At 36.8% G+C, this 27,054-nt stretch overlaps 1 protein-coding gene across 2 annotated transcripts; it reads left to right on the top strand.

The window, feature by feature from the left end:
* LOC111087012 lies at positions 1 to 26,025 on the top strand. Of its 2 annotated transcripts, none has more exons than XM_022392084.1 (5): positions 1 to 147; positions 2,543 to 2,602; positions 11,800 to 12,054; positions 14,425 to 14,969; positions 23,001 to 26,025. In XM_022392084.1, the coding sequence occupies exons 1-5, from the start codon at positions 27 to 29 to the stop codon at positions 23,055 to 23,057; spliced, it is 1,038 nt and encodes a 345-aa protein (XP_022247792.1). In that variant the 5' UTR covers positions 1 to 26; the 3' UTR covers positions 23,058 to 26,025. The 2 variants fall into 2 exon arrangements, with proteins under 2 accessions (XP_022247792.1, XP_022247791.1); XM_022392083.1 differs by having other exon boundaries at positions 11,797 to 12,054.
* Positions 26,026 to 27,054: the final 1,029 nt, after the last annotated feature.

Genomic DNA, 27,054 nt, shown 5'->3' with positions numbered 1-27,054 from the left:
ACAATTCTGACTGGGGCTTCAGTTTAATGAACACCTCATCATCACAGCAAGCTGCAACCCAGCAAAGTCAAGGAAGAACCAGAAATGGTGCTTATGGTATCTCTGGAAAAGATCCATTTGGTAGAAAAACAGCAGTTAATTCAAATGGTATTTGAAGGATTTCACTAATCATTTATGAAATGGTTTTTAATGCAGTTTTTAACCTTAATTTTTTTGTTTTTTTAACACCTGCCACACAAGCCAGCCCAGCATCTTTTAATATTAAGCCTAGGATGGTCAACGGGGGAGTCATTCCCTAAACCAGTGATTTAGGGTTATTTCAGTAGACTTCAATGAATGAAGCTCGGCACAAATTCTGAAAAGGAAAAAAATAAATATTAATGAAAGTATGACATGGTAAAACCTATATGGATACCCTTCATTACAGAAATGGCATTTTTAATATGAGAGAATCACAAGGGAAATCATCTTGTAATGCAATGCACATCTGCTTTACCTTCAGCACTGTATCTTTGGGCTTTACATGCTGTTAATTCACAAAATATGGAAACTAATTATTTCTTATATATGATTCCAATCCCCCCTTTTAAAGATAATGATACTATTATGCACATTTTTTTTGTTTCCTTGTTAATGCAGTAATCAATTGGCAAATCTCCAATTCAGCTGGTATGTCAAATTGATTGGCATATCTTTGTATAAGTTCTTCTCTCATCCAACCTGGACCCACAGTTTAGCTTATTTGCTACACTTAAACCATCACATGCACAACCACGTATAGAACATTTCAAGCATGTTTCGTTAACTTCTCCATTTTGGCTCTCATGGTCTCAGGTCTGGTTCAACAACCTAGTGCCAAGCGTCTTCATTTTGTCTAATCAAACCAACCAAATCTTTCTGGAATGACCCATGTTTTTGGTTCTACATCAAGATGCTGGGCTGGCTCTTGTAGCATGTGTTATACTTACTGAAACCCTTAATTGTATATGTAACATACTGTATCCATTAGTTTAAAAGTATGGGAAGGGACTCAAGAAGCCAGTTAATAGTTGATTTCCATTTGCATAAAGTTGATGACATTTTAGTCTGATAAGCTGATACACTATTATATGTTTGTAGATTTGTATTTCATGACTGCATTAGGTAGCATTTTAACATTAATTTTTATTGCTTAGCTGGCAGAAATCAAAGACATCAGCTTACAACACATAAAGTGTAAGCAAAATTTATTGATGATCTTTTTTGGCTGAAAACCTATTTTTGTTAAATGAGCAAAAGTAGAAAGTATGAACAGTCTTGTTTTTGTTTCACTTTACAGTCAAAAGTTTAAAATTAATAAATATTTAGATTTACTACACAGAGAGAGAATATAGAGTCTGACCACTTTATTAGGATCTGTGTACCCTTTCAGAGTTGGACTTGACCTGAGGTGTAGGTGCAAATTTAGCTGATCACATGGTGTTGGGTGAACCCTGCAGCACTACGAATGACTGGGACAAGCATTCATTAGAGGCATAATAGAGGTTGCATATATAGCAGGTGCCTTAGTAACCAAGACAGCTTCATGGGTAGGCTTCTCCAAAATGTCAGTCATTTGATTTTATCAGCAATGGAAAAAGATGAATGAATTGTCTGCAGCAAGAGGAAATTGTAAATGCAAACATGTAATGACAAGAATGGCTGTTAGACAGGATGGTGAAATACAACAATTGTCAAACAATACACCCTGATATACATTTAGTGCATAGCAGTTCACAATCATCTTCAGCCATACCTTATGAAGAACATTGCAACAAATGGATTATAGTATCAGGAGATCATTGCATAACTCACTGAACTCGGTTACCAACAAGAAAAAATGCCTTGAGTGGTATAAAGAGCATCAATCTTAGACTAATAAGGCTAGGTGAAAGGTGATATGGTCCAATGAATCATGCTTTACCCCTTTTTGTGCAGGTGGGAGAAGAAAGATGTGAAAAGCTGCAAGAATATCTCCCCCTCTTGTGTGTTCTCAAATATCCTTGCTTCTGGTGCTAGAGTCATGGTTTGGACCATGTTTTCCTGGCATATTCTGGGTCCCTTTAGAAGGCAGGATGAATGCCACAGCTTACTTCAGCATCATTTCTAATCAAGTGCAACCAGCAATGCATCATGTGTACTCTGATGAGGACAGGTACATCCAAGATGAAAATGCTTTCATTCACCATGCTCATATAGTGCCTGTATGGCTTATTGAACATGATGAAGACTTTAGACATCTTCCATGGTCACCACAGTCCCTGAATTTCAATCCAGTTAGCATCTGGGGGATGAACTTGAAAGACACTTTCACCATCATTGTCCTCCTCCTACCTTGCTCCATTAATGTCATACACTATTAATGACTGAATGTGAAAACATCCTTGGAATATCTTCCAGCACCTTGTGAATTCTGTGCCATGATGTATCATGACTGTTGTTGGACCAGAAGGTCCTAATAAAGTGGCCAGATATTGTATGTAAGCTGTTTTATTTTATGAAAGCATTTTGTTTACTCTTTCAGAACTTGCTTCTCCAAATGGAAACTTTGCTAATTTCGAAAATTCTTTTAGCAGTGTCCCAGGTTAGTGTTTGTTGTACATTTTAGTATTTCATAAAATTATATTTATACAGGTTTCTATTTTTTGTAGATTCATTTGACAGATATAGCTGCATGCATTAGATTGAACCCATATGAATGTACTAAATGACACTGTACCTACCTTTCTTATCACACAGATTTTTCAGTTTATATAAAAAAGAAAAATTGATAAAGAGTATTCATTTAAATTTTTCAATATATATTATTAAACATAAGATTCCTGATTTTATATTTGAGATCATTATATTTAGAAAGAAGTGTCATATTTTATGTAAGTTTTTGTTTGTTTAGATTTTTTATTTATCACAGGGTTTTTTATGTGAAAGAACTGTTATGTTTTATTATTCAATAAATTTATGAATTTTCTTTCTAATGTTTTGAAGGGCTCAATGTTTTTTTAAATATGTAGAAAGCAATTGTTTCCGATATTATACGTTATACATTATAGCTTTTCTCAATTAATGCTCCCTGTACATGCTTAATTTTTTTACTCACCACTAGCCTTGATACTCCCACATACCCCCACTTGTTTAACATAGTATAGCTGTGCTTTAGCAAACAAAAGCATGCGATAACGCTATACCAATAAGAGCACAGCACTGTCTCTCCCTGTCCATCCTCACTTCTCAATTTAGCACTCAAGAGTTTTTAGATGTTTTGCTTGCCTCGCTTTAATTTTTCAAATTTTGCAAAAAGTTTTTAACTTTTATGCTTAGTTTTTAAACTTAAACGAAAAAAACAACTTTGATAATCAAATAGCAGTTCAGTAACAGTTGAGTTTTTTCGTGAAATTTTTTTTTCTTTTTGTGACAACAACTCATTTTTTACCAAGAGTTTTGTCTTGAGGTACTTATTCACTTGAAATACAGTGATGAATTTACAGTTTATTGTCATGACAACATTTACTGCTACCACTACCGTGGTTCAACTGTCTGTTACTGTGACCACAGGTATGATGTTATCAGCAGAGGAGGTTTTGGCTCTCATCTGCCATGAATTGGAGTCGTTCATACAGGCTGGGGGCTTTCCTGATTCTCAACCAGTTCCCCTACCCTGGGGATGCTGGACAGGAAGACAAAGACTTGGACAGCCTTGTCCTTTATCCTTCCTTTGCCATGCAGTCTTTGTCAGCTATGGTTGATGTTCCAAGACCTTCATCAGATTTTCTGAACTTGGTAACATAGGTTTGTCATGTTTTGTCTTTATTTGTTTAACTTCCTTGTTATATGACACACCTGCTCCCAAATATTTTGTTATTCCTCTCTCCCCAGATATCAAGATAAATGTTGAGCATTTTGTCAAACAGTTGTGTTCAGGAATTAGTATGCCACATCTTCTTGCTTTTCTGAGGCTCATGCTTTGGCCTACCATCAGGCTTTGAATCCTTTTTTGCATTCTCAACAGTTGGAATCCAGTGTACTTAAGGTATGTTTGTCCCCCCATGTCTTTAAGAGATTAATGCATGGCACCCTTTTTGTGTCAGTCCATTTTGGGGTTATCCCTGAGTCCTTGGAGTCTTGTGTAGAGTCAGCCTATCTCCATTCTTCCCTATCTTCCCTGGCCACACACCTGTCTCAATCCTCCCATGCTACTATACCTGTATTCTGTCCTTCACCTTCTAGCCTCTTACTTGATCCTACTGCTCAGGTTTCAAAGGCAAATTGTCATAGTATCTATCCACCTGATGCCAATGGTATCGGTGACTATCTGGTTGTTACACAATCTTTAGGGGCCATGCTTTACAATTTTGTCTATGTATAGAAAACCTTTACTCCAGATCCTTGGGTTCTACAAGTCTAATCAGAAGGACTCTCCCTTCTTTTCCACACATCTTCTCCCATACCGCCATTTCCAGTTCCTTTCCCTCCTCCTTGGGATCCCATTCCAGTCAGCAACTATCTGAGGTGGTTCAGGCCCTTCTTTCCAAAGGTGCTATAGAACCTGTGGCTCAGTCCCTTTGAGGTTTATATTCCCAGTTGTTTGTTGTCCTCAAAAAGACGGGAATGGTGGCCAAACATCGAACTTTCCTGTTTGAATTGCTACTTAGACCTTACTCAATTTAACATGGAGTTCCTATCTCTCCAGTGGGCATTTACTCCAGGTTTGTGGATGACAAAAGTTGATGTATACCTCCATATCCACTGCATCCTGCCAGTTCCTTTGGTTTACCCACGAGAACTGGGTCTGCCAATTCAGAACCCTTCTATTCAGACTAGCCTCATCCCCTTACATTTCTTGTCGGGTGGTCAAAGGTTTCCCCAAATGGCTCCACTCCTGAGGGCTTCATTTCCATCATTACATGGACAACTGGCTTCTTCAATCTCCCTCGTTAGCAGTTTCTTCCTGCCACAATAAGTTTCTACAGAGAAGCTACACAGGTGAATTGGCTGATCAAGTGAGAGAAGTCTGTCCTGACCCTGACACAATATCTTGAGATCCTTTTCAACTCCTACCTCAGTGATGCCCAACCTCTTCTGAATCAACTATGGTCTATGGAGCTGGCAGTTCAGAAAGCATGATCCTCTCCTACTCTACTTCTATCACTTTTGGGCACTTGGGCATCCTTGAAAACCCTTATTCCCCTGGGTCAGGCCCATGTGAGGGTTTTTGAGTGGCCATTACACTATCAATGGGACCTTGCCAGGGGTCCTCTGGATTCCTGTATCAACCTTCCTCCCTCCCTTTTCAACAAATTTGCCTGGTGACTAAACAGAAGCAACACCATGACTGGAGTTCCTCTTCCACCACCCAGACTGGATTTACACCTTTTTACAGATGTCTCTCTGATGGGCTGGGGAGTGTATTTGGATTCTTGAGATATCTGAGGTTGTGGATTATTGATCAAGTCCAAGTTTCATATCAATCTCCTGGAAGTTTTTGCTGTTTTTCGAGCTCTGGGTCATTTCCTTCACTATCTGAAGGGCAAGTCCATCATGATCCATTCCAGCAACTTGACCATAGTTTCTTACATCACCCAGCAAGGGGGCACACGTTGTCAGTCCCTCTGTTTTCCGACATTGGATCTTCTGTTCTGGGCTCACAGCCAGTATTTTCACATGCAGGCTTGACATGTCCTGGATGCTCTCAATCTTGTCATGGATCGGTTAACTTGTCCAGACAAGATTATTCCCGCAGAGTGGTCCCTCAATCTACAGGTCTTTCAGGTCTGTGCTTTTTGTTTTGGTACACTCCAGTTGAATGCGTCTGCCACTCATCAGAACACCAAACTCCCTCTCTTTTGGTCACCAGTACCATATCCTTCAACATTGGCAGGAGATGCTTTCAGCCAGGATTGGAAGGACCATTACATTTATGCTTATCCTCCCATCTGTGTACTTCACAGAGTCTTATTTTTCATTCAAATCACTCTATGTCGAGTCCTTCTATTGGCACTGTTCTGGCATGCTCAGACTTGGTTCCCATGACTACACCCTCTACAGTTGTTGCCACTGTTACCTCTTTCTCCTTCCCCGTCTCTCCTTTATCAACCAAATACATTCCTGTTTCACTTGTCTGTTCCCAAACTATGGTTTCACGCATGGCTTTTGTCTAGGCCCTTGCAAGAAGGACTGGTCTTTTCACACAGGTAGCATTCCTTATTTCCCATTCAGTCCATCCTTCCTCATTATGTGTGTATCATTGCAAATGGTGTGCTTTTTTTACATTGGTCACTCCGTCATGGCGTCATTCCTTCTGCCCCATTATCATACCTCACCTTTCTTAGTTCTTCACATGGCTGTTTGACAATCGTTTTTTCTGTTGACCATTGCAGGCTATCGGGCAGCCTTGACCTCTACCATTCATTTTTCTAAGTTCCTCTATATTTTTCCTTTCCTGTCATCTCCATTTTTTTTTCCTTCCTTTCGTATCCTCTTCCTCTCCAACCCTCTCTTTTACTGAATTGGAATCTGAATGTAGTCCTACAGGTCCTGACCCTTTCCCCATTTGAGCCTTTGGCCAATTGTTTCCTGCACTACCTTTTCTTCAAACCTATTTTCTCATCTTTTAGCCTGTGGGCATCATTGATCGATTGTGTTTGCTATTGATGTCTCACGCATCCTCTACCTCAGCAGCTTGTGAGGGTAATTTTGCATTCACTCCTATTTCCCTACCCTCCATTTCTCATTGGTATTCCTGTTTTGATCCGTATCCATTCCTGTTTCCAGTTCAGGCTTTACGATTTTATGCGGTGTGCTCACCTTCTTTTCTTGGTTCACTTTCCTGACTCTTTATCCACTGGGATTCTTCCATATCCAGAGACCTTTCCCCAATCACTCTTACAAGTTGGATTCGCTAACTTACTGATTTGCCTCATTCCTCCTTATCCTTACATGACCATTGCCTTCACCATGTCACTGGCTGCTCGTTTTCATCACCTATTGGTCATCATATGGTCTAGCATGTGGACCACTCCCCCACACTTTCATTTCACATTATCTACATTATTTGGTATCTCCTCCTTAACCAGTTTTTGTCTGCCTCCTATTGCAGTGTTGCACACTACAGCGCAATTATAAGTGGATAAGTTTACTTTACTTATCAATACTTCTTTTACAAAGTCCTTTTCTGTTGTTTCTTGTTGGATGTTACTCTGTGGTGAGTGTTATCTGTCCAGGTTTACTAATTCTTAAATCTGCACTGTATGGCCAATTAGGTCATTAATGCTCACAATGGATATGGAGTATTTTGAAAGACTGCTTGTAGGTTTTCCTCATGGTGCTTTGTGTCATAAACATGTCTGTTCCAGACCATACACTCATGGAGTAGCATGAACAAAGCAAAAGGAGATTGCTGCTTGTCCCTGCTGCTCCTTTGATTGAATAAATCAGGAACAACCTGCTTTTATAAATAGGATTTGGCAGTCACCCATTGCAATTTCTCCAATGTTGTGTTCCTCCGGACACTCCAACGCATTTCTCCCCTTCTTTCAGTGGAGTACGGGAGTCCTTATCAGATCACCCCTTCATCTGGGACCCCCTCATCCTACTGCCATATGGATATCAGTTCTCAAGTGGTATGGTGTTGAATTAGAGCTGGAACAGCCAAAAAAGTCCTCACATGTGAGTTGGCTGGGATCTTCTTCCCACCACAGGCTGGATGACACATTACCAATGCAGCATGGTTTTGTATTAGGTTGAACCTCCACATTGCATTCCACCTTCCTGCCAATGTCTGATTGTCAGTTTCTGGGGGGAACAGGTGTTGGTCATGTTGTATATGCACATGTGAGGGCTTGAGTTCTTGGAATGGATGTGCTCTTCTCTTTTTGGTTCTTGAGTCTCAGGTGAATGGTAGAAGACCTCCTTCCTATCGTGGGCCAGATGATCCTTTCCCAATTACGTGGGTTTTGGAAGGAGTTGATCTTCTGACTATGGTCCGTAGCACCCTAGTCATTCTGCATCATGGGCATGTCTGATTTCAGTTGGGTGAGGACTTCCTCCCTCCAGGGACTAGGAGAACCATTGTCAGTTTCTTTGGTTTTGAACTGGAGTTGACCTCTTGTTTACTGTTTGAATACAAGGGTTGATGACCCTCCTCCTACCAGGGACAGGATGTTGTTTTTTTCATTTCCAACAGTTTGGGGCTAGAGTTGATCTCCTGACTAAGGTCAGATGTGCTCTGTCCACTCCATATATCTGTGGTATGTATGGCTGATTCTTGTATGTGCCTCTTTGCCTCCCATTTGAGGAACACTGTTATACTTCACAGGTGAAGAGTGTACCTAGCTCAGATGTGGTGTGATCTCCCACAAGTCTGTTTCTTCTTCTAGGAGATATCACACTTCATGAGTTCTCTTTAGATACATTCTGAAGGAGACTCATATATGTCTTTTCACACTGGTCCCTCCACCAGATCAATGTGGAAGTCTAGCTATTATGTGAGAGGAGGTAAGATATCGTATAAGAAGTTATAATTTTCCTACACAGAAAATGTATTTATGATAGATGCTTACCACCATAACTCCCCTCTTCTGGTGTTTTTTTTGTGTGCCTAATCTTGAATTGAGGTTAGACTCTGTAATCTAAGTTGAGACAGCTGTACTAGGAAACTGTGTCACACCCATATTGGTAGAAGGTTGTTGCATGCTTTTGCATGCTATAGTGGAGCTGTACCAAGAGAAACACATGGGTGTAGGTGGGAATATCAAGGCTAGTGGCAAGTGAAAAAATTGAGTATATAGAGGGCAGCATTAATTGAGAAAAGTTATTATGTGAGAGGAAGTAAGTATCTTTTGGAAATACACTTTCTGTGTAAGAAAATTATAACTTTTGTTAGACATTTTTTTATCATTTAAATATGTAATAAATTTCTGATGATTATCGTTACAAAGCAAAGTAGTAAGAAAATTGGGCTAAGTGCATAGCATTTTAATAATATGTTTATATTGAGTTTTTTTTTCCTATGTTTCTTATATAAAAGCATGGAAATATATCAAAGAGATGTCGAAATAGCTAAACCAGATGAAGTGCTAAAATAGCCTTATCAAGTATAAAGAATTTTAAGTTCAATTAAATCTATATTTGCTTATAAGTGCAGTGTCTGTATAAAGTATTTGTTTATTGATTTAAAAATTATTTATGGTACTTAAATGTAAATTTATGTTGTTTTTTAAAAATTATTTTTTGTTTGCTTTAAACAGAGCAGTGCACCTTGTTTTTATGATATCATAAATATATTAATGTATAATTGTTCCAAAGGTCCTGTATTGTGCCTCAAAATTTAGCCAAGTTGTTTGGTTGCTATTTGACATCAGCATTCGTGTAATCCCATACAACCTTAATAATATATGAATATATACTGGGACTTTGTGCAAGCCAAGCTATTCTATTGGTGTCTTTTTTCATCCTTATAATTTTTGTTTTGCCACATTTGTTTCATGCTTGGAATAACTGTTTTGTTTGAAGACGAATCGCTGCCCAACATATCTTGTTCCTGAAGGAACATCATGATGGATAAGAATCTACTTGTATCTTTTAGCAGCCAGTATTAGAGCTAGGCAATTAGTGGAATTTGCTAATCAATTAATTATCAGGCTCATTAACCAGTTATATTCAACTAATTGATTACTTGCACATAAGATTTGGATAATTGAAGTAGTCAAAAACAGTAATAATCAGAAAAACTAATACTTATTACTTGATTATTTTGTGACATTAATCAATTTGATCATGATTTCAATTAATTACTATTTTATATGACACTAATTGATGCTCATAGATTATCAGTCATTTGAGTTAATCTCCCATCTTCAGTCACGATACCGTCAGTTTTGTGTAGATCTTCAGCACCACTGGCAGAGATGTATTTGTATTTGTACCCAAGCATGCTTTGTTATAAGTGCTGTATGTTTACCATGATACCATTCTCTTGCCATCTAACAAACTACCATTGATTGTTGTCAGACAATATGAATTTCAATTCGTCTGTAAAGAAATCCTCCTTCAGTTTTTTTCATCATATTTTTTGAAATAAATCTGATGCCCATTTTAGCTTTTAGCTAATCAGTGGATTTTGAGCAGCTGCACATCCACTGAAGCTACATTGTATCTTACTGTTCTGGAGGTAACATTCACATCTTTACTTATAGCAGTATCATCAGGAATATTTCTCCCTGAATTACTTAACATCACCTTTGAAGTTTGGGCTTTCAATCTTGGCCATTTCCATTATCATTTACCCTCTTCAGAGTTTCCATACAGCTCCAACTGAAACATTATATTTTGGATCAGTCTGTCATATGAAGTAACTTTCACTAGCTGAAAATTTGATTTCTGCATGTTTGTTATGATATTTCTGGCCTGGGAACCATGAGTACATTCATGATGCTACTGCTGGGAATAATTCGATTGCTTGTACTTTTATAAGGCATTGTGGTGGTGTGACATTATCTGATTAATTAGGTTATAGTGCAAACAAACAAGTTTAGGCTGCAGTTCATTTAAACATATTTACTAAATATGCATTTACAGGAAAATAAGTTTTTAGAATCAAAATGAACTACCTTGATTGATTTTATAAAGTCTGGAAACATTATAACAACATAAGTTGTACAACCCTTTAAAACTATATATAAGGTATTTGACATTTTTGTGTTGTATGATTTGTTGTGTTTCCTGTAATAACAAGAAAAGGTGTTAATACTTTATTGTAGATTTCACTCCTAGAAGTTTTGAGCTACTAAGTCAGATCTTAAACACTTTCATTTTAGTGTTCATTATTAGTCGGTTATGATAGTTTAGTGCAGAGTCAGATTGCACTTGATCAGTGTAGTATTCATTCCTTTTGCTTCTTATATGTTCTTAAATGATTAATTATCAGCAGAACATGATAACGATTTGGTACTTTCTTTTAACATGAGATTTCCAGTTTTTTTTTATGGAGAAAGTAAAATCCTTTTAATTGTGCAACTATGGTTGGTTACCAAGTAGTAAGGTTTGGGATTAGGGAATTCCTCCCCTTTCATTGTAATGGTACAGTTTAAATGGTTGTGAAACAAGCAGATTTTAGTCTCTAGATGATGACAGATTTAGATTTACATTGGGTTTTAAACATTTAAAAAGCTCCAAGTAGCAGATGTTTAGATGTAGCACTTAATTATTTTCACTTCTCATTTTGTTTCCTGGAGATGGGAAACTTCTTGAGCTACCAGTGTTTCTAAAATATTGTTCTGTGAAAAAAAAAAAGTGCATTATATCATTTATTTCTTAAGAAATTTCATTTGTTTAATATTCATCATCTGTGTTTTGCTTCTTCCCTTTAATTCTACTTTTGAACATGGTTTGGTTTAGTTTTTTTCTTGTCTTGCATTTCGCGGTATTGAGTTTTCTTTTCAGCTAACTCTTTTATATGGCTTTCTGCTCTACACTTCATATGTATGGTTTTTATCCTAATTTCTGTGTCTGCACAGTCTTGTTTTAAGACATCTGCTCTTAAGCACGTCTTTAGTTGCAGTACTAAAGGACTGGATATCTTCTCAAGAGTGAATTTGTTTGACAAAGAAATCGACAGGATCAGATGCTTTTTAACTGTTCAGTAGTTAACTATAACTTTCTAATCTTAGTAATACCTAAGCATTTTGGTCCTTGCCCTTTTCCATCTTACCAAAAACATTTGAAAGTATGAAAACTTAGGCTCTAATTTTCTAATTGTTGACTCTATACTTACATCCTCAACAGCAGCAACTACCCAAGATGCTGGTCAATTTGCAGCCCAAAATTTCACTCCATTCCAAAGTTCTTCATCAGAAGGATATTTTTCTAGCCCAACCAAGCAGACAATAAACCATCAGATTTCTGATAAGTATGCTGCATTTGCCAGTGTGAACAACCTCTTCCCTCAACCTTCTCTGCCAGTCACTACATCTGGATCTGTTTGGTCAGTTGCAGGAACTGTGTTTGGAACTTCTCCTGCTACTGGTTCAGTGTATGGAACAGGTATGATTATTTACTTTATTTGACTTGTGAAGACAAAAATTAAAAGAGCAAAAATATTTTTTATAATGTGTTAAGTTCATATATGAGTTTTGAAAATAGCATGTCCTTTAAAACTTAAATATTCAACTCTTTTAGAATGGTAATCTCAGTTGTTGATCAAAAAGTTCTAATTTATATATCCAGTCACTTTCGAAATGATTGATATGTAGTTTATTTTTAAGTCTTCTAAACTTCCTGTTAGATCCCTACTCTGCATTGATGTACTTAATTTATAATCTGCTTTATCCAACAATATTAAGTTATTGGCTTGAATTTTCTTCAAAGCTGTCCTTCTTTAGTAGTTGTTCACATGATGTATGTGATATCATATAAGGTTAAAGGAATGTAGTAATAGTAATAAAATCCACAAAAAAACAATCACATGAAAACAATATCAATCATTATATTTTCAAGGGATGATAGTTTCTCTGCAAATACAAACCTTTACTTTGGGATGAGTTGAAAACTTTTAAACAAATTGATAAATCCATTAGTTACAGGAAAACTCCTCAGAGTTGTGCAGAAACGAAAGTTGGAACCTTAATTTTTGTTTACAAATTATACCAAATAAATTTTACATAATAACAAAATGTCAATTCTTAAATATTTTTAATTTAATGCTGTTGAAGTAGAATTAGAATTATTACTATTAATTAAAGTTTGAAATTGCATATGCAGTAGTGCACTCAACACATAAAAAGTGCCCTGCTGTCTGGATGTGGATAAGAGTTAACAGAAGTCTGAGGAATGAAACTTCTGTAAAAAGTTTTACATTTAGTTCCATTTATACATCACAATAATTTGATTAGTGTATTCATACACAACTAATCGAAACCTGAAATATATTTTTACAAGTTTGGAAAAAAAACGTGTACATGTTTTAATATTTTATAATAAGAATAAGTACTATGCATAATGATAAGAAACAAGAATGTTTACATTTTTAAGCTTCATGAAGTGTTACCAAAATCATGTTTAAGCTTATTCTTTCTTGCTACATGGTAATTATATATGTTATATTGTAATGTGCTTAGCAAGTAAATAGAAATACTTTATTCTAACCATAATTTTACTGGTTTATTTGTGCAAGCAACTGATGATTGAAGCTTGATTTACATTCAATTAATCTACAATAAAATGTAATTTACCTTTTTATTTTTTAATGAATTCCACTTTTATATGTAGAAAAGTGGTACTGAAGGAAGTTATACATTTGTTTTTTGTAGTTTTACAGTTGATGACTGAATTATTAAAATCACTTATTTAAGATTGGTTTTCATTGGGTATTATCTTGGAACTGGAGGGTACTTAAAATTTAGATACTGTCTGTCTGCTGATTTCATTTTATGTTTGTGAGAAAATATATGCTTATGAATCTTTTTTTTTATTATAACAAATGTGTTGTGCAGAAATTCATTTTTAAAAGTATGAAATATAGTGTTTTAAGGTTTAAATGACACTATAATGATAAAAGTTATTAAACTGATTTTTTGAACATGATACAAAACTGTTCTGAAAACATTATTTGGTTCTGAATTTTGTTTTGAACAACATGTAATAATAATACAAAATTGAGATTAAATCAGGCTCTAACAATAACTTTCTTTTTTGTTCCTTTTTGTAATAACATTTTTAGACCTAAAGATATGTGTTAGAAACAGAATTATTCTCCTTAGAACTAGAGGTGCTGCTTATAATTCACAAAATGTATTATCAGTTCTTGTTCTATATATATATTAACAAATATATTTTTATGTTGTTGCTGTTTGATCATTGTCTGTGAATGCATGTTCTACCTTTATTATGAAATGTATGCCCTGAGAACTTTAAATTTTGAACATATAATATTTTTCATGTACAACTAATTTGGCCTAAATATCTCTTTTTGAAATTAACCAAACTAATCTAAATGTAGGTTCTGCATGTGAGAAAAGCCATCCCTCTTTTTTTTTCTCTGTATTTTTCTGGAGAAATCTTTATATTAATTAATTGTCGACACAATATTTGATAAATATTTTCACAAAGAATGTCTATTTGATGTTGGGCTAAAAACTTAGAATACTGGTGACCTTTTTTTAACAATTGGTTACACATATTCAGTAAAGAAGGAATTGTCCTGCAAATCTCTGTCCTTGTAAGATCTGATAGTTTACCAGTTTGGAATTATTTCTCTGACATGTAGTTTATTCCAGCCTTTTTGTTGATGCATTTGAAATTATGCAATGATTTCTTCTTTTCAGTTTTAATGTAATTAATTGGTGAGAATATTATTAATTTGTAGTATTCATAGTAACTCTCAAGTTTTTATATTTAATTCTTGATTTATTTCAGCTGCATCCAATCCATTCAGTTCTGACACTGCTCCAACATGGAGTCAGCCAGCCTCTGGTAGATGTGAATCGCAAAAATTTTTTCCTGCTGCTAACCCATTCCAGGGTGCATTACCACCTCCTGGATTTAGTGCTTTTGCACAAACTGCAGCTTTTGATGTTCAAGTCCCCACACAGAGTATCAATCATTTTGACCAATGTGAGATTCTAGCATCTGGCTCTCCAAACAAGGTTGATTTTGGTGTTTTTACTGAAAGTATAACACCTAATACAACTTTTCAAGTTATACCTGGTAGTTCTGGGATGGTGAAACCATCCATCGATATGTCAAAAAAACAATTTGGAATAAAAAATGAAGGATTTAACATGGGAGGAACTGCAACTGGCTGGCCTGTTACAGGCATAAACCCTAATGGGGATCAATCATCCGGGGTTACCTGGAACTTTAGAAGTGGTCAACAGGCCCAACGGAGTATTTTTCCAGATAACAAGTTTGAAAATTGGCCAAAGGAACAGTTTATTCAGTCCTCAGGCAATCCATTTTCCGTAAGTACAAGGTTATTCCAAGAGTGACAATTATTTCCTTTGTTTAGGCAGGACATTAAATTAACTTCTTTTCTTTAAATGCCACTAGAGCATGGTTAACAGTTTTTGGTTCCAAAAGAGAATTTTGAGTGCTAAATCTCTCTTCAAATAGAAATGCCAAATATTATCACTATAATGTAACAATGATATTAATCCTCTAAGCTTTGTTCAATAACTAGGTCTCCTGATTTGCTTTAGGATGGTTGCATTGTTTTATCACTGCTAGTGCTAGTCTAGGTGTAGGTCTAGATATAGTATAAGGCAAGTGATAATAAATAATAATTACATGTGTGTGTGTGTGTATACATACATATATATATATATGTATACATATACATATCCATTGAAATTCTGTATATACCCAGCTCAGACTTGAATTCTGGTCGGACAATACTTCCTTTGGCAACTTAGTAGAAATTAGCCGAATGACTTACAATTTAATAGACCACATAAGTAGAAGCCACTCTGCATTTGCAATGATGTTAGGCCATGAAATCACAAATTCATGTTATGAAAGTATGAAACTTGATTTATGTTCAGAGTATACTTATTTTATAAATCTGACTGGAAATATAATTCTGTTTTGTTTAGTTTAAGACAATTGCTTTGATATTTTTTGTGTCAATTGGGCACATATTTTTGAATATCCAAATGCCCTGGGATGATTTCTAGGAGCACTTGCATTAGGGACACATGAATTTCACACCTTGTTATGTAATGGTACAAAAGAAAAATTTCAATTCTAAAAAAACCTAAGTTGTTTGTTGAAGATTCTGCTAAAAGCATGTGGTCTCATTTTGCAAGTTAAAAGTGTTTATTCATCTCCATTCATTGAATTCACAGTGACCCTGACTTACCTAATTTATGATAATTTTAGTGATTTTATTAGGAACTGTAACTGAAATGCATTTGTATGCATAATATTCAGTATGTAACCTTGACAAAAACAATAAAAACAAGTACAGACATAGAGAAAAATAATTATTCATAGGTACATTATTGTTAAGTAAGTTATCTCAATAAGTGAGTAGAAACATGTTATATTTATAAAAACAGTGAAGGATCAAAGATTAAGCTGTAACAATTTCACCAAGAGCTTGCAATATTCTTACAAGTATAGTTCTTTTAATTGACAAGAATTAAAATCAGTCTTATGTTGAATAAATATAGAAAAATGTCCAGGTAATTTCATTATTGATATTTTAATACTAAAATTATGTACAAAGAATAATGCTCTTATAGTTCTTTGACCTATGTACATACACTATGCTTTTTGCAGCTTTTCTGATACAGTACATTACCACCTCTCACATGTATAGCTATTCTCGTTCAGTGCTGCCCTCTATATGCAAAGATTTGTCACATGCCACAAGCCTTGAACTCACATGTACCCCACGATCAATATGGTTCAACTACGTCTTACATGCAAGTCATCATAAAACCAATAGGAGCGCGACACATCCTGATGCACGTGACTCTCTCTATTAATTTCTGCTGAGCTATCACTTCTTGTTAGACAGTGATCTAGTGAAATGTTTTTCTATTGTGCTCTATTCACGTGTTTTCTTTACAATTTCTGCAAAGGAGTGATTTCATTTAAATATTTTACTACAGTTTTCTGTAGTTATGACATGATAATGTACTTCTGTTTGTTCATTTTTTTGTAATAATTTTTCACCATTATGATGAATTCTGAAGTTTGTGTCATCACTTTGGATTTTCTTCCACCTACTTCCAGCACACTTACATAGGCTTCAAATCAGGGAACCTCGACTGAGGAATTTTCAGCTTTAATTCTTTGGGAGATTGATTGTTATATGTGTTGACATTCTTTTTCCCAGTATTGCTTGAGTTCTTCATGAGTCTGCCAAACCTGTTCATAACAAGGAGGATTTCTCCACCTACCATGCCATACATTCCCAAGTCTCTCCTATGAAATCTGCTAAGCCTAACTCAGACCCTTATATATGATTTCTCAGGTGTATTCCATTTTATCCATTTCCTCAATTTCTTATGATCCTGTTCTATACTTATTACATGACACCCCTATCTCAGAGTATTTTGTTTTCCCTTCTTCTCCTGACATCGGGGTTCATGCTGAACATTTTGTTTCTCAATTGAGAGTCGTTGCTAGCATGCTTCACCTTTCATGAGCCCCGAATCATTTCCTAGGCAGATCAACCTTTTCTTGATTCTCAGCGGGGGGTGGGGGGACTGACCATGAAAATTCTATCTGTTTATCCCATGCACAGCTTTCCCACCTTTGGCTTACCTTTACTGCTCTCCTGTTGTACCTTTCCACCATACACCTCCTTTCTGAGGCACTCTACCAACCTCCTGAAGGGTTTTCAGGGGATACCTTTTTCCTCATTACTTCCACATTAGCCCGATTGTCCTCTTCAGCTCTATCCCTTCAAACATGGTTTTTTTTTAAAGGGATGCTGTCATGTTGCAGGTTCATCTACTGTCTACTTATCTTTGGGACTTATGAATGGATCCTTTCTCCATCGGTCAGTTTTTGGTGATATTCTTGAGTCTTTGGAATCATGTGTACAATCTGTGAGTCAACATTCGACCCTTTCATCTTTGGTTGCTCATTTGTCTTATTCTGAACCCTTACACTCTCTTGTTCCTTTTCTGCATCCTCCTGTCCTTTACCTATTCCTACCACTTGGGGCTCAACTATTTGTTGTGTTTCTCAATGTATGTTTTATTGTTGCCAGCAGTATTAGTGACTATCCAGTGGCTTCTGTTCCATTGGAGGTGCATTTGGCTGATTTTGTTCCGCTATTACAAATTTCATTACCAATCCTTGGGTTAGCCCTGTTTTGTCAAAAGGACTTTTCATCCATTTCCTTTAACCACCCCCATTGTCTCCTGTATCTATATTCTTTCTGTTACCTCAGGATCATACCAACTGTCAGCATCTATCTGTGGCGGTGCAGACTCTTCTATCACAGAGAGCTATCGAGCCTGTCAGCCAACCTTCCCCAGGTTTTTACTCTAGGCTTTTTGTGGTCTCCAAGAAAAGTGGGGACTGGCATCCTGTAATTCATCTGTCCTGCCTCAATCACTAAAGTCTTTGCCCGACTTCTGCATGCTTGAGGGTTGCATTTACACCACTACATGGGTGACTTGTGTCTGTTAGCTCATTCTGTACTGGAATCTTCTAACAGAAGCAGCTTGTAGTGTTGGATTCTCAAGGTGGAGAAGTCTTACTTATTACCTACCCAATATCTTATCCACTTGGGTATCTTTTTCAACACCCACTTCAGTCAGGCCCAACCTTCTTCACTTCGACTCCATTTTATGAAGCTCTCAGTTCTCCACGCCCTGCTGTTCCCTCTCTTTCTGCTTGCTTGCTTTTATGGAGGCACTTATCCCCTTTGGTCAGGCACATATGTGGTCTCTTCAGTGGACTTTGTATGACCAATGAAATCTTGTTCAAGATCCCTTGGACTCTCTCATTACCCTTCCTCCTTCCTTCTTAGACGATCTGCATTGGTGGTTGAACAAGGACAATACAATGACGGGTGTACTGCTTCCTACACCTCACCCAGATTTGCATCTATTCACAGATGCTTCTCTCCATGGTAGGGGTGTGGGCTGATCAGCAGGAGGCTTTTGGAAATTGGTTTCCAGACAAGGGGTTTTGCCATATTAACATCTTTGAGCTTTTAGTAGTATAACATGTATCACTTTCTTCCTTTTATATGGAATCGCCTTGTCATGACTCATTCGAACAACCCTACAGTGGTGGTCTATATCAATCACCAAGGGCAAGGGGACACCTGTTCCCTTTGCAATAAAACCTTGGAATTCCTTTTTTGGGCCCACACACCAGAGATATGTCTCCTTGTGTGTCAAGTTCTGGGTGCTTTCAATCTCGTGTTGAATCGCTTTCTAGACCAGACAATGTTTATCCCATAGAGTTGTCTATCGACCCTCAGGTTTTCCAGTGGCTATGCAGTCAGTAGAGTAGCTCTCATCTGTATGCATTTACCACTTTCCTCAATACCAAGTTACCTTTTTTTTGGGCTCCTCATCCTCAGGCCTTAGCTGTGGATGCTCTCAGCCTGGATTGGACCAACTGGTACCTTTATATTTATCCTCCCATCCAACTTTTTCCCAGAGTGATTTTGATCATCTATGCTACTCTGTGTCAGGTCCTTCTGATTGCTCCTTATTTGCTGGCACAACCTTGGTTTCCTCATCTCCTTCAGCTCCAAACTACCCCTGTGTTGCCTCTTCCTCTCACTTCATCCCTACTTTGTCAACCTTGGTCACCATTCCTTCATCCCACTCTTTCTACCCTCCATCTTCATGCCTGGCATTTATCAGGTCCTTGGCAAGGAGATCCAGATTGTCCAGGGTTGTCACTTCCTTTTTAGCATGGTCCATTTACCCCTTCCTTTATGGAGGTTTATCAATGTAAATGGAACATCTTCTGCTGTTGGTCTTTGAGTCAGGGTTTTCCCCTTTGTAGCCCACTGTTCCTCTTATTATGGATTTCCTCACACAGCTGTTTGATCATGGGACTTTTGTATCTTCCATAGTTGGTTATCGAGCAGCCTTATCCCACACCTTCCATTTTTCCCAGTACCATTTGGTGTTTTCCTCTCCTACCCTCTCCCTTTCAGGTTGCAATGTTAGTATTGTTCTTCACTGCCTTACTCAACCTCCTTTTGAACCTTTGTCCTCAATCCTTGTTTCACTTATCCCTTAAAACTTATTTCATACTCTTGTTAGCCTGTGGGCATTGTCAGTTGTTACCATCAACATTTCTTGCACACTGTACCATTTCACGTATGTTCTCCTTTATCCGAATCGGTTTTTCCTCCTACAAACTTTGGCGGCTTGTGAAGGTAATTCTTCCTCCTCGCCGATTTCACTTCCATCCATATCCCACCTTTATTCCTGGTCAGATCCGGATAGACTTTTATGCCTCATATGTTTGTTTTGTTTGTTTTTGAATTTTGTGCAAAGCTATGCAAGGGCTATCTGCGCTAGCCGTCCCTAATTTAGCAGTGTAAGACTAAAGGGAAGGCAGCTAGTCATCACCACCCACTGCCAACTCTTGGGCTACTCTTTTACCAACGAATAGTGGGAATGACCGTCACATTATAACGCCACCACGGCTGAAAGGGCAAGCACGTTTGGTAGGACAGGGATTCAAACCCGCGACCCTCAGATTGCGAGTCGAGCACCTTATCCACCTGGCCATGCCGGGCCTGTCCCATATATACTCTTCATACTGCATGGTTCCCTCCCATGGTTCCCATTACTGTCTTTTCATCCCCTGGCAACATTCCTCTGTTTGTGACCTTTCTCCTTCTACTCTTACAAATTAGGTTTGGCAATTAATTAGATTGGCATATTCCTCCATGTCTCCTTCTTCCCTAAATTTGTTTCAGGTGTTGTCGCATAAGATCTGGCATCTTACCTTTTCCCTGGCATCTCACCTCCATCATCCATTGGAGGAAATTCTTCAGTCTGGCATGTGGACTACACCTCATACATTCATATGCCACTATCCTTATCAGGTTACTGTTTCTTCCTCATCAGGGTACTGTCTTCTACCTGTTGCCATCCTTCAAACTTCAGCGAGGCTGTGACTGGGTAAGTTATCTTTTTTATATTTATTTTTTATTTCAGTGGCATGTCTCTTTCATTCAGGATCCCACTCACTGATGAGCATTGCCTGTCCAGGTATACTTGCTATTTCTCAAATCTGCACTATGAGGCCAAATTGTATACCCATGGCCTATAATGCACACTATAGAAATGGGATGTTCCACAATATCGCTTGTAGGTTGCTTTGTGATATGTTTGTTCTGGACCCTACTTACCTATGGACTTGCATGGGTAAAGCAGAAGGGGATGGCTGCCTATCCCTGCCATCCCTTCAAAATACAGTTTTTTGTGGTTGCCTGCTGCATTGTCTCTGGTGTCAACATTCCTTCGGACTCTCCACCGCATTTTGTCCCCCCTTGTTCTTCTACTAGAGTATGGGAGCCCTTGCCACTTTCCAGTTCTGAGCTGCTGAAGTGGTGGGCCATGGAGAAATCCTCCTGAATGTGATTGCTTTCATTCAGTTGAGAGTAGGATGATGGTATTCTGCTGCCGTATAGATGGCATTCCATCCTTCTATCATCTGCTCCACCTCCATGCAGTGGGTCCTGGAGATTAATGTTGTGGCCAGCTTCTGTGCAGTTCTATTCAAAAGGTGAAGTTGCTTATATTTTCTAGATGCAATCCACATCTGTGCAGTGGGACCCAGAGGGTGGAATAGCACTCCAACTTTTGTGCAGTCCTATGCTCCATCTCTGTGCAGTGGGTCCCTGAGGATGATGTTGCATGCAGCTTTGGTGCAGTTCTATTTGAAGGGTGAGGTTGCTTCTATTTTCTAGATACAATCCTCTTCTGTGCAGTCCTACCTGGGGGATGCAGTTGCACTTATCTACAAATAATATGGTCCATCTCTGTGTGGTGGGTCCTGGAACTTGATGTTGTATGCAGCTTCTGTGCAGTTCTATCTGGAGGGTGAGGTTGTTTATATTTCCTAGATGCAGTGGGACTCAGTGGTTGCAATTGTGCTTTAGACTATGTATGGTCCTATATGTAGGATGATGTTACTTTGGAGTAGATCCATCACATTGTAGTTCACCCCTTCAGTTGGGATCCCTCATCCTACCATCATCTGGATATTGGTTCCCAGTGAGTGGTTTTGGATTAAAGCTGGACCGATCAACATAAATCCTCACACGTTTGTTGTGTTTCTTGTTTCTCACTCAATTTGCCTCAGGATCTGCAGTGCCAGCTTCTATGTGGTTCTATCCAGAGTGTGAAGTTGATATATATTTCTAGAGGCAATCCACTGCTGTGCGGTGGGACCTGAAGGGTGGTATTGTGCTCTGGCTTTTGTGCGGTCCTCTTTTGAGGATAATGTTGATTGGGGTGACATTTCTTCCTCTTGCACTCCACCTCAGGAAGTTTTCACTGCCTGAGGCTGATGTTGTGCAATGGGGTGCTAGCCTGATTGAGTTTGATGTGACCTGCCACATTGGCACATCTTTTCCTACCATCATATGGATTTGGGATTCTCAGATGTGTGGTAAGATGTGGATTTGAACATGTGCCCATTTTGTAGATTGGTTTGCACAGTATATACTTCTGTTCTATTTAACTTGAGGTGAAGACTGTATGAACTCTCCTCCTACCATGGGTTGGAGGTTCTATTCCTGATACCACTTGGTTTTTGACTGGAGTTGATTGGCTACATATGGTCCCTCACACCCTAGCCACTCTACACCTTAGAGCACATCCATTTTAGTTTTTCCCACATTCCTGCTTGTAGATGGTTTTTATATCTCGAATTGATAGTTCGGTAGAATCAAATAGAGGGAGTCATGTGTCGGGAGGATGTGTCACACTCCTATTGGTATAGTTGTTGCATGATGATTTACATGTGAAATGCAGTTGAACCACGTTTTATTTGATATTTTGGAAATTTATCAAAAGGTTTCTTAAGTTTACCCTATGTAATGCTATAAACTCATTTATTTTTTACTTGACCATTTTCATAATATAAAAATTTTCCAACTCAGTTGCTGCTGACTGTTTTTCTTTCTTTCTAAGCATCCACTTCCCCACAACTGGCTGCAGATACTATCAGGTTGTGGGCTTGAGAACTCGCATCTTGTTTTTTTTTTTATAATAACAGGTGAAGATGCAAATATAGGTTAAATATGGTAGCTGCTGTATCCCTACCACTTTAAGTCCTACTTTTGTTGATACCTCAAAACTCAAGATACATACATGTATTATAATTCCTCACATTATAATTTGTAATTTGGTGTTATTGTTTGTGTTATCCTTTCTGCTGTGTTTCTTTAGGCCTGATTGTCATAGTTTACATAATTATATATATATATATATTTAACATTACACATTTATATGCATAAACTGTTCTGTTTACAACATGGTTTGTAGGTTTCTAGTGGACCAACTCAGCCAGTGAAGCTTAACCCAGGAAATCCATTTCTCTGACCATCACATAAAAGGCCTGTATGAAAGCACTTTCTGTTAAGTAAAGTTTGTCTACAAGTGTAACGTCACTCCAGTATGGCTATTATTGTTTGATGAAACTGGTACTAAACAAATTAGTCATAAAGCCAAAGGTATATGACAGTATACTAGCTTGTCACTCTTATATAATTATTAATGTATGAGTGTACAGGAGGTTGTTGGACAGGAAACCAAGATCATTAGGAAATAAGTGAAGTGCTTGAAAAATTAAAGAAGAGGCTTGGGAATTATTCATCAAGTTAAACAGGGAAAAACTGTGATCACCTGCCAAATACCTATTAGGACTCTAGTCATGTGACCTTAAACATTATGTATAATTCACCAACACAGCTAAAAATTAATTATTTAAGTTGCATTTTACCAACTATAGCCATATTGAAGTTCCCATACCCATATAAATTAATTTTTGCTATATGTATACATATGTATATGTGTTTGTATTTATAATCAAATAATGTTTCAAAACTCATGATCTTTCCAGGTTAAGATGTTAAATCTGGAAAATTTTACACGATTGTTAGAGCCTACAGAGGTTGAGTATGTTACATTAAAACAATTTTATAGCCTCACCATGTCATCATTGCAGTCCCATGTCCCCGTGTCTGGTTATGCTCTATGTGATGACCATGTATCTTGACAATAGTTCTACAGCATAGTTTCCATTGCAAAACACTCCATCCTAAGTCTGTTATATCTGAAATGCAGCCTCTCTTCCATGCTGCTTTCCACAATCTATCTAGTGTAGGAGGACAATTGTTTCAACAGTACAGTAGCGCAGAAATTCAGTGAATTGACTGATATATTTTCATATGGAATTGTGTCAGTACTCATTCCATTGTCCAGCTGCAAGATGTATGGGATGTTTGATCAGATATGTTTTAGAAACAACTTGTGTACACGTGACTTCCAGATGTAGGTCCTCTTGATTAAGTCGGTGTGGGACATGTAGACAGTTTTGCCATTGGCCTTTGTGTCCGTGTATTCTCACCTGTTACAAGACACCACATTTTGCTTACTACTGCTGGAGTACAACTTGTTGCAAGTTTCTTTCTGAATGTTCCCTATTCTCCAAGTTGAATCATATTCCTTTGTTTTCCAATGCCATTAAGTACAAGGGATATTTTTGTTTTGGAAATTCAAAATCCCTGATCAGAATATATCTTTATGATCCAAGTGTATGATTATTTTGCATCAGAAAGGACTTAATTACACTTCCTGAAAGTGATCAATTTTTGCCAGCATTGTACTACCTACAAAATGCCAGGCAATTTCAAAATGTGCTAATATTTTCCATTCTGCTGTGATGTTATAATGACTGTGGTTGTCAGGTTATTAGCTTATTTGCATAACCAAAATTGTTTTAATATAATGTGTTTGATCTTCTATATATGATGAAAGAACTTATGGTCTTAACACTTTTTCAGTTGAAGAAATGAATGTAATGTAAACATTTTGGCTTTGTATAACATACAAATGTTTTATTTCCACATAAATGGCAAATAGCCACTTAGATAATGAACATTTTAGTTTTATTTTCATGAAGCTAAAATTTTTGGTTACAAACTTTTTCAGGTTATTCATGTTGTGGAAAATACACACCTTTATATGTAGTTTTTTAAAGTAATCAATATTATTATTTTGATATTTGGATGATCATTTATCACATATATTTTATTTTATTGTATTTGGTGTATTTAAAATGTTGTATGTAAATTTATAATAGAACATGACATTCCATTTAAGAGAATACTTCAGTTATATTCTTAAAGTTAAACAAAAATATTTCTAATGTCAGTTGTACGTATTTCAGGAAAGACAATACCCAAGAATTGATATGTGTATGGTTGTTAATGGTGTGCAATTTGAATAATAAATAAGAATATATTATGTATTTATCGCTATGGGTCCATATTTCTGGGACACCCTGTACAATATATGGTAGAAAGCTGGAAGATAGTTTAATATGTACTGCAAAAGAATAACTTACTGACGACAGTAAACGTAATAAAAAATTATAAAGTGTTTTGTGAAGGAAATATATATATCAAATAAGATCAAACATTTGAACAGATATAATAGGTTATTTTTATTAATAACTTGTTGGTTTTAATTACTTTATCTAAATTCAAATATTGAAGTAGTATCAGTTTAAAAAAATTGTAGAAGTGTGAGATTTTAATAATGAAAATATGTAATAGTAAAGTTAGTAACTATTTTTATGATACTATTAGGAAAAATGATACACTAGAGTGCCAATTATTCAGACTAACTGGAACCAGGAGTGGTACATATAATCAAAAATCTGCATCAATGTGCAAAATTGTATCTTGGACAAATATTTTACAATATTATTAATACATACAGTTAATGCAAATAAAAATAATTCAAGCCATAAGTAAGAAATGATTCCATTTTGCATTTGGTAGACATCCCTCCTTCCCATCAAAGAGCAACTTTAATTTGAAAACAAAAACAAAAAAATGTTTTTGATTTTTAAGGTACACAAAGCAGATCTGTACTCAGTAAGGCTAATGTCACAAACAACAGTTCTGCAGCAAGATCTTCCCTTTGCTACGAAGTGGTCCAAGCCTGTTAGGACACTCTTAACATTTGTGTGGCTTTTTACAAAGAATATACATACGTATATTTATATATATTTTTAATTTTCAAAATTTGATCTGGATAATTGGACAATCGGATAATCTGCATTCTACTGTACTTAAAGTTGTGTTATGTACTTGTGTGTCTGTCTTAAACATGAAAAAAGTGAATATGAAAATAAGTGACCAAACTGTTATTTGAAAAATAATGTTGTTTTATGTGTGTAACAAGCTTTTATGTACTTGACAAGTCAAACAGTTATCCATTAAGAGATATTCATACGTGTACTATGGATAACATTTGTAAGATTAAAAAGATTCATACATAATGTGATTTCAATGTTAGTTATTTTATATCAATACCTAGTGATATGAACATATTTATCAACTTTAACTGAAGATTTAAACATTGTGTCTCTTCCAAAACATATTTACCTCCACTGCCACTTGTAGCTATTACTTGACTGCCAAGGTTTCTTCTTTGCCTATCTAAGCATTAGTTTGATTTTTGTCTCGCTTGCTTCAGTCTTTTATACTCCACTTAATTGCCCTTGGCAATATTTGTCTCGTGATACTCTCCACCTACATCAATGCACCCTCTATTCTGGTACTGTATATAAGCACCTCATTCAGATAATTTTATCACAAAGCTTCACTGACTAGTTCCCAGTATTACGATGGTTTGGAGATACTTTGAATGTTATCATGTTATCTAATTGATTTTGTAACAATAATAATAATATTTAAAAAATTATTTTTTTTTTCTTTCAATTGGCAAGTCAATTATAGTATGAATTCCTGGATTATTATTTCCGGCACAGAGGCCATTTGGGTCTCTCCTCTCCCACCTCTGATATCTAGCATCGCACAACAACTGGGGGGAGGGGGTCAGTGATCTTATTTGTAGTGAGATGGAGACATATATTCAGATCTGGGGTCTCTGAGGCTGCATTGTAGGGTGATCTTCAATATTTTGGAGAGACTTTAGATTTACTTTTTTCTGTACATTCTTTTTAGTCTTTTGGATTTTCAGCCCTTCTGTGTGTCAGTGGTAAGTTTACAAACTCACAGCACCAGGGTTCTATTGCTTAGGGTGGACGTGGCAGATGGCCCATAGTTGCTTTGCTCCAACAAAACAAACTTTACCACAGCCTTTAAATGACCTATGAGAAACAAAAAGGAGACCTCTTTGGGATAAGCTGCCTTTGATTTGTTTTTCTTCTGTTGGTTCTTTGAGTGTGTGATGTTTTGGGCTTTTTTCCCAGTTGCTTTTGAGCCTGCAACTTGATGGCTGAAAGGTCTGGGAGTGATTTTTTTATTTTCTCCTGACATGGAAATTGTGGTTCATGCTGGAAGGT

The sequence above is a fragment of the Limulus polyphemus genome, unplaced genomic scaffold (assembly GCF_000517525.1).
Source record: "Limulus polyphemus unplaced genomic scaffold, Limulus_polyphemus-2.1.2 Scaffold1637, whole genome shotgun sequence".
Taxonomy (NCBI): domain Eukaryota; kingdom Metazoa; phylum Arthropoda; class Merostomata; order Xiphosura; family Limulidae; genus Limulus; species Limulus polyphemus.
This window is presented reverse-complemented; position numbering and strand designations above follow the sequence as displayed.

Excerpts from the sequence above, each read along its gene's own strand:
- LOC111087012 (XM_022392083.1), top strand. The coding sequence starts at position 27 with ATGAACACCTCATCATCACAGCAAGCTGCAACCCAGCAAAGTCAAGGA. Across the intron at positions 148-2,542 it reads AACAGCAGTTAATTCAAATG|AACTTGCTTCTCCAAATGGA; the intron begins GTATTTGAAGGA and ends TTACTCTTTCAG. Across the intron at positions 12,055-14,424 it reads TGGTTCAGTGTATGGAACAG|CTGCATCCAATCCATTCAGT; the intron begins GTATGATTATTT and ends GATTTATTTCAG.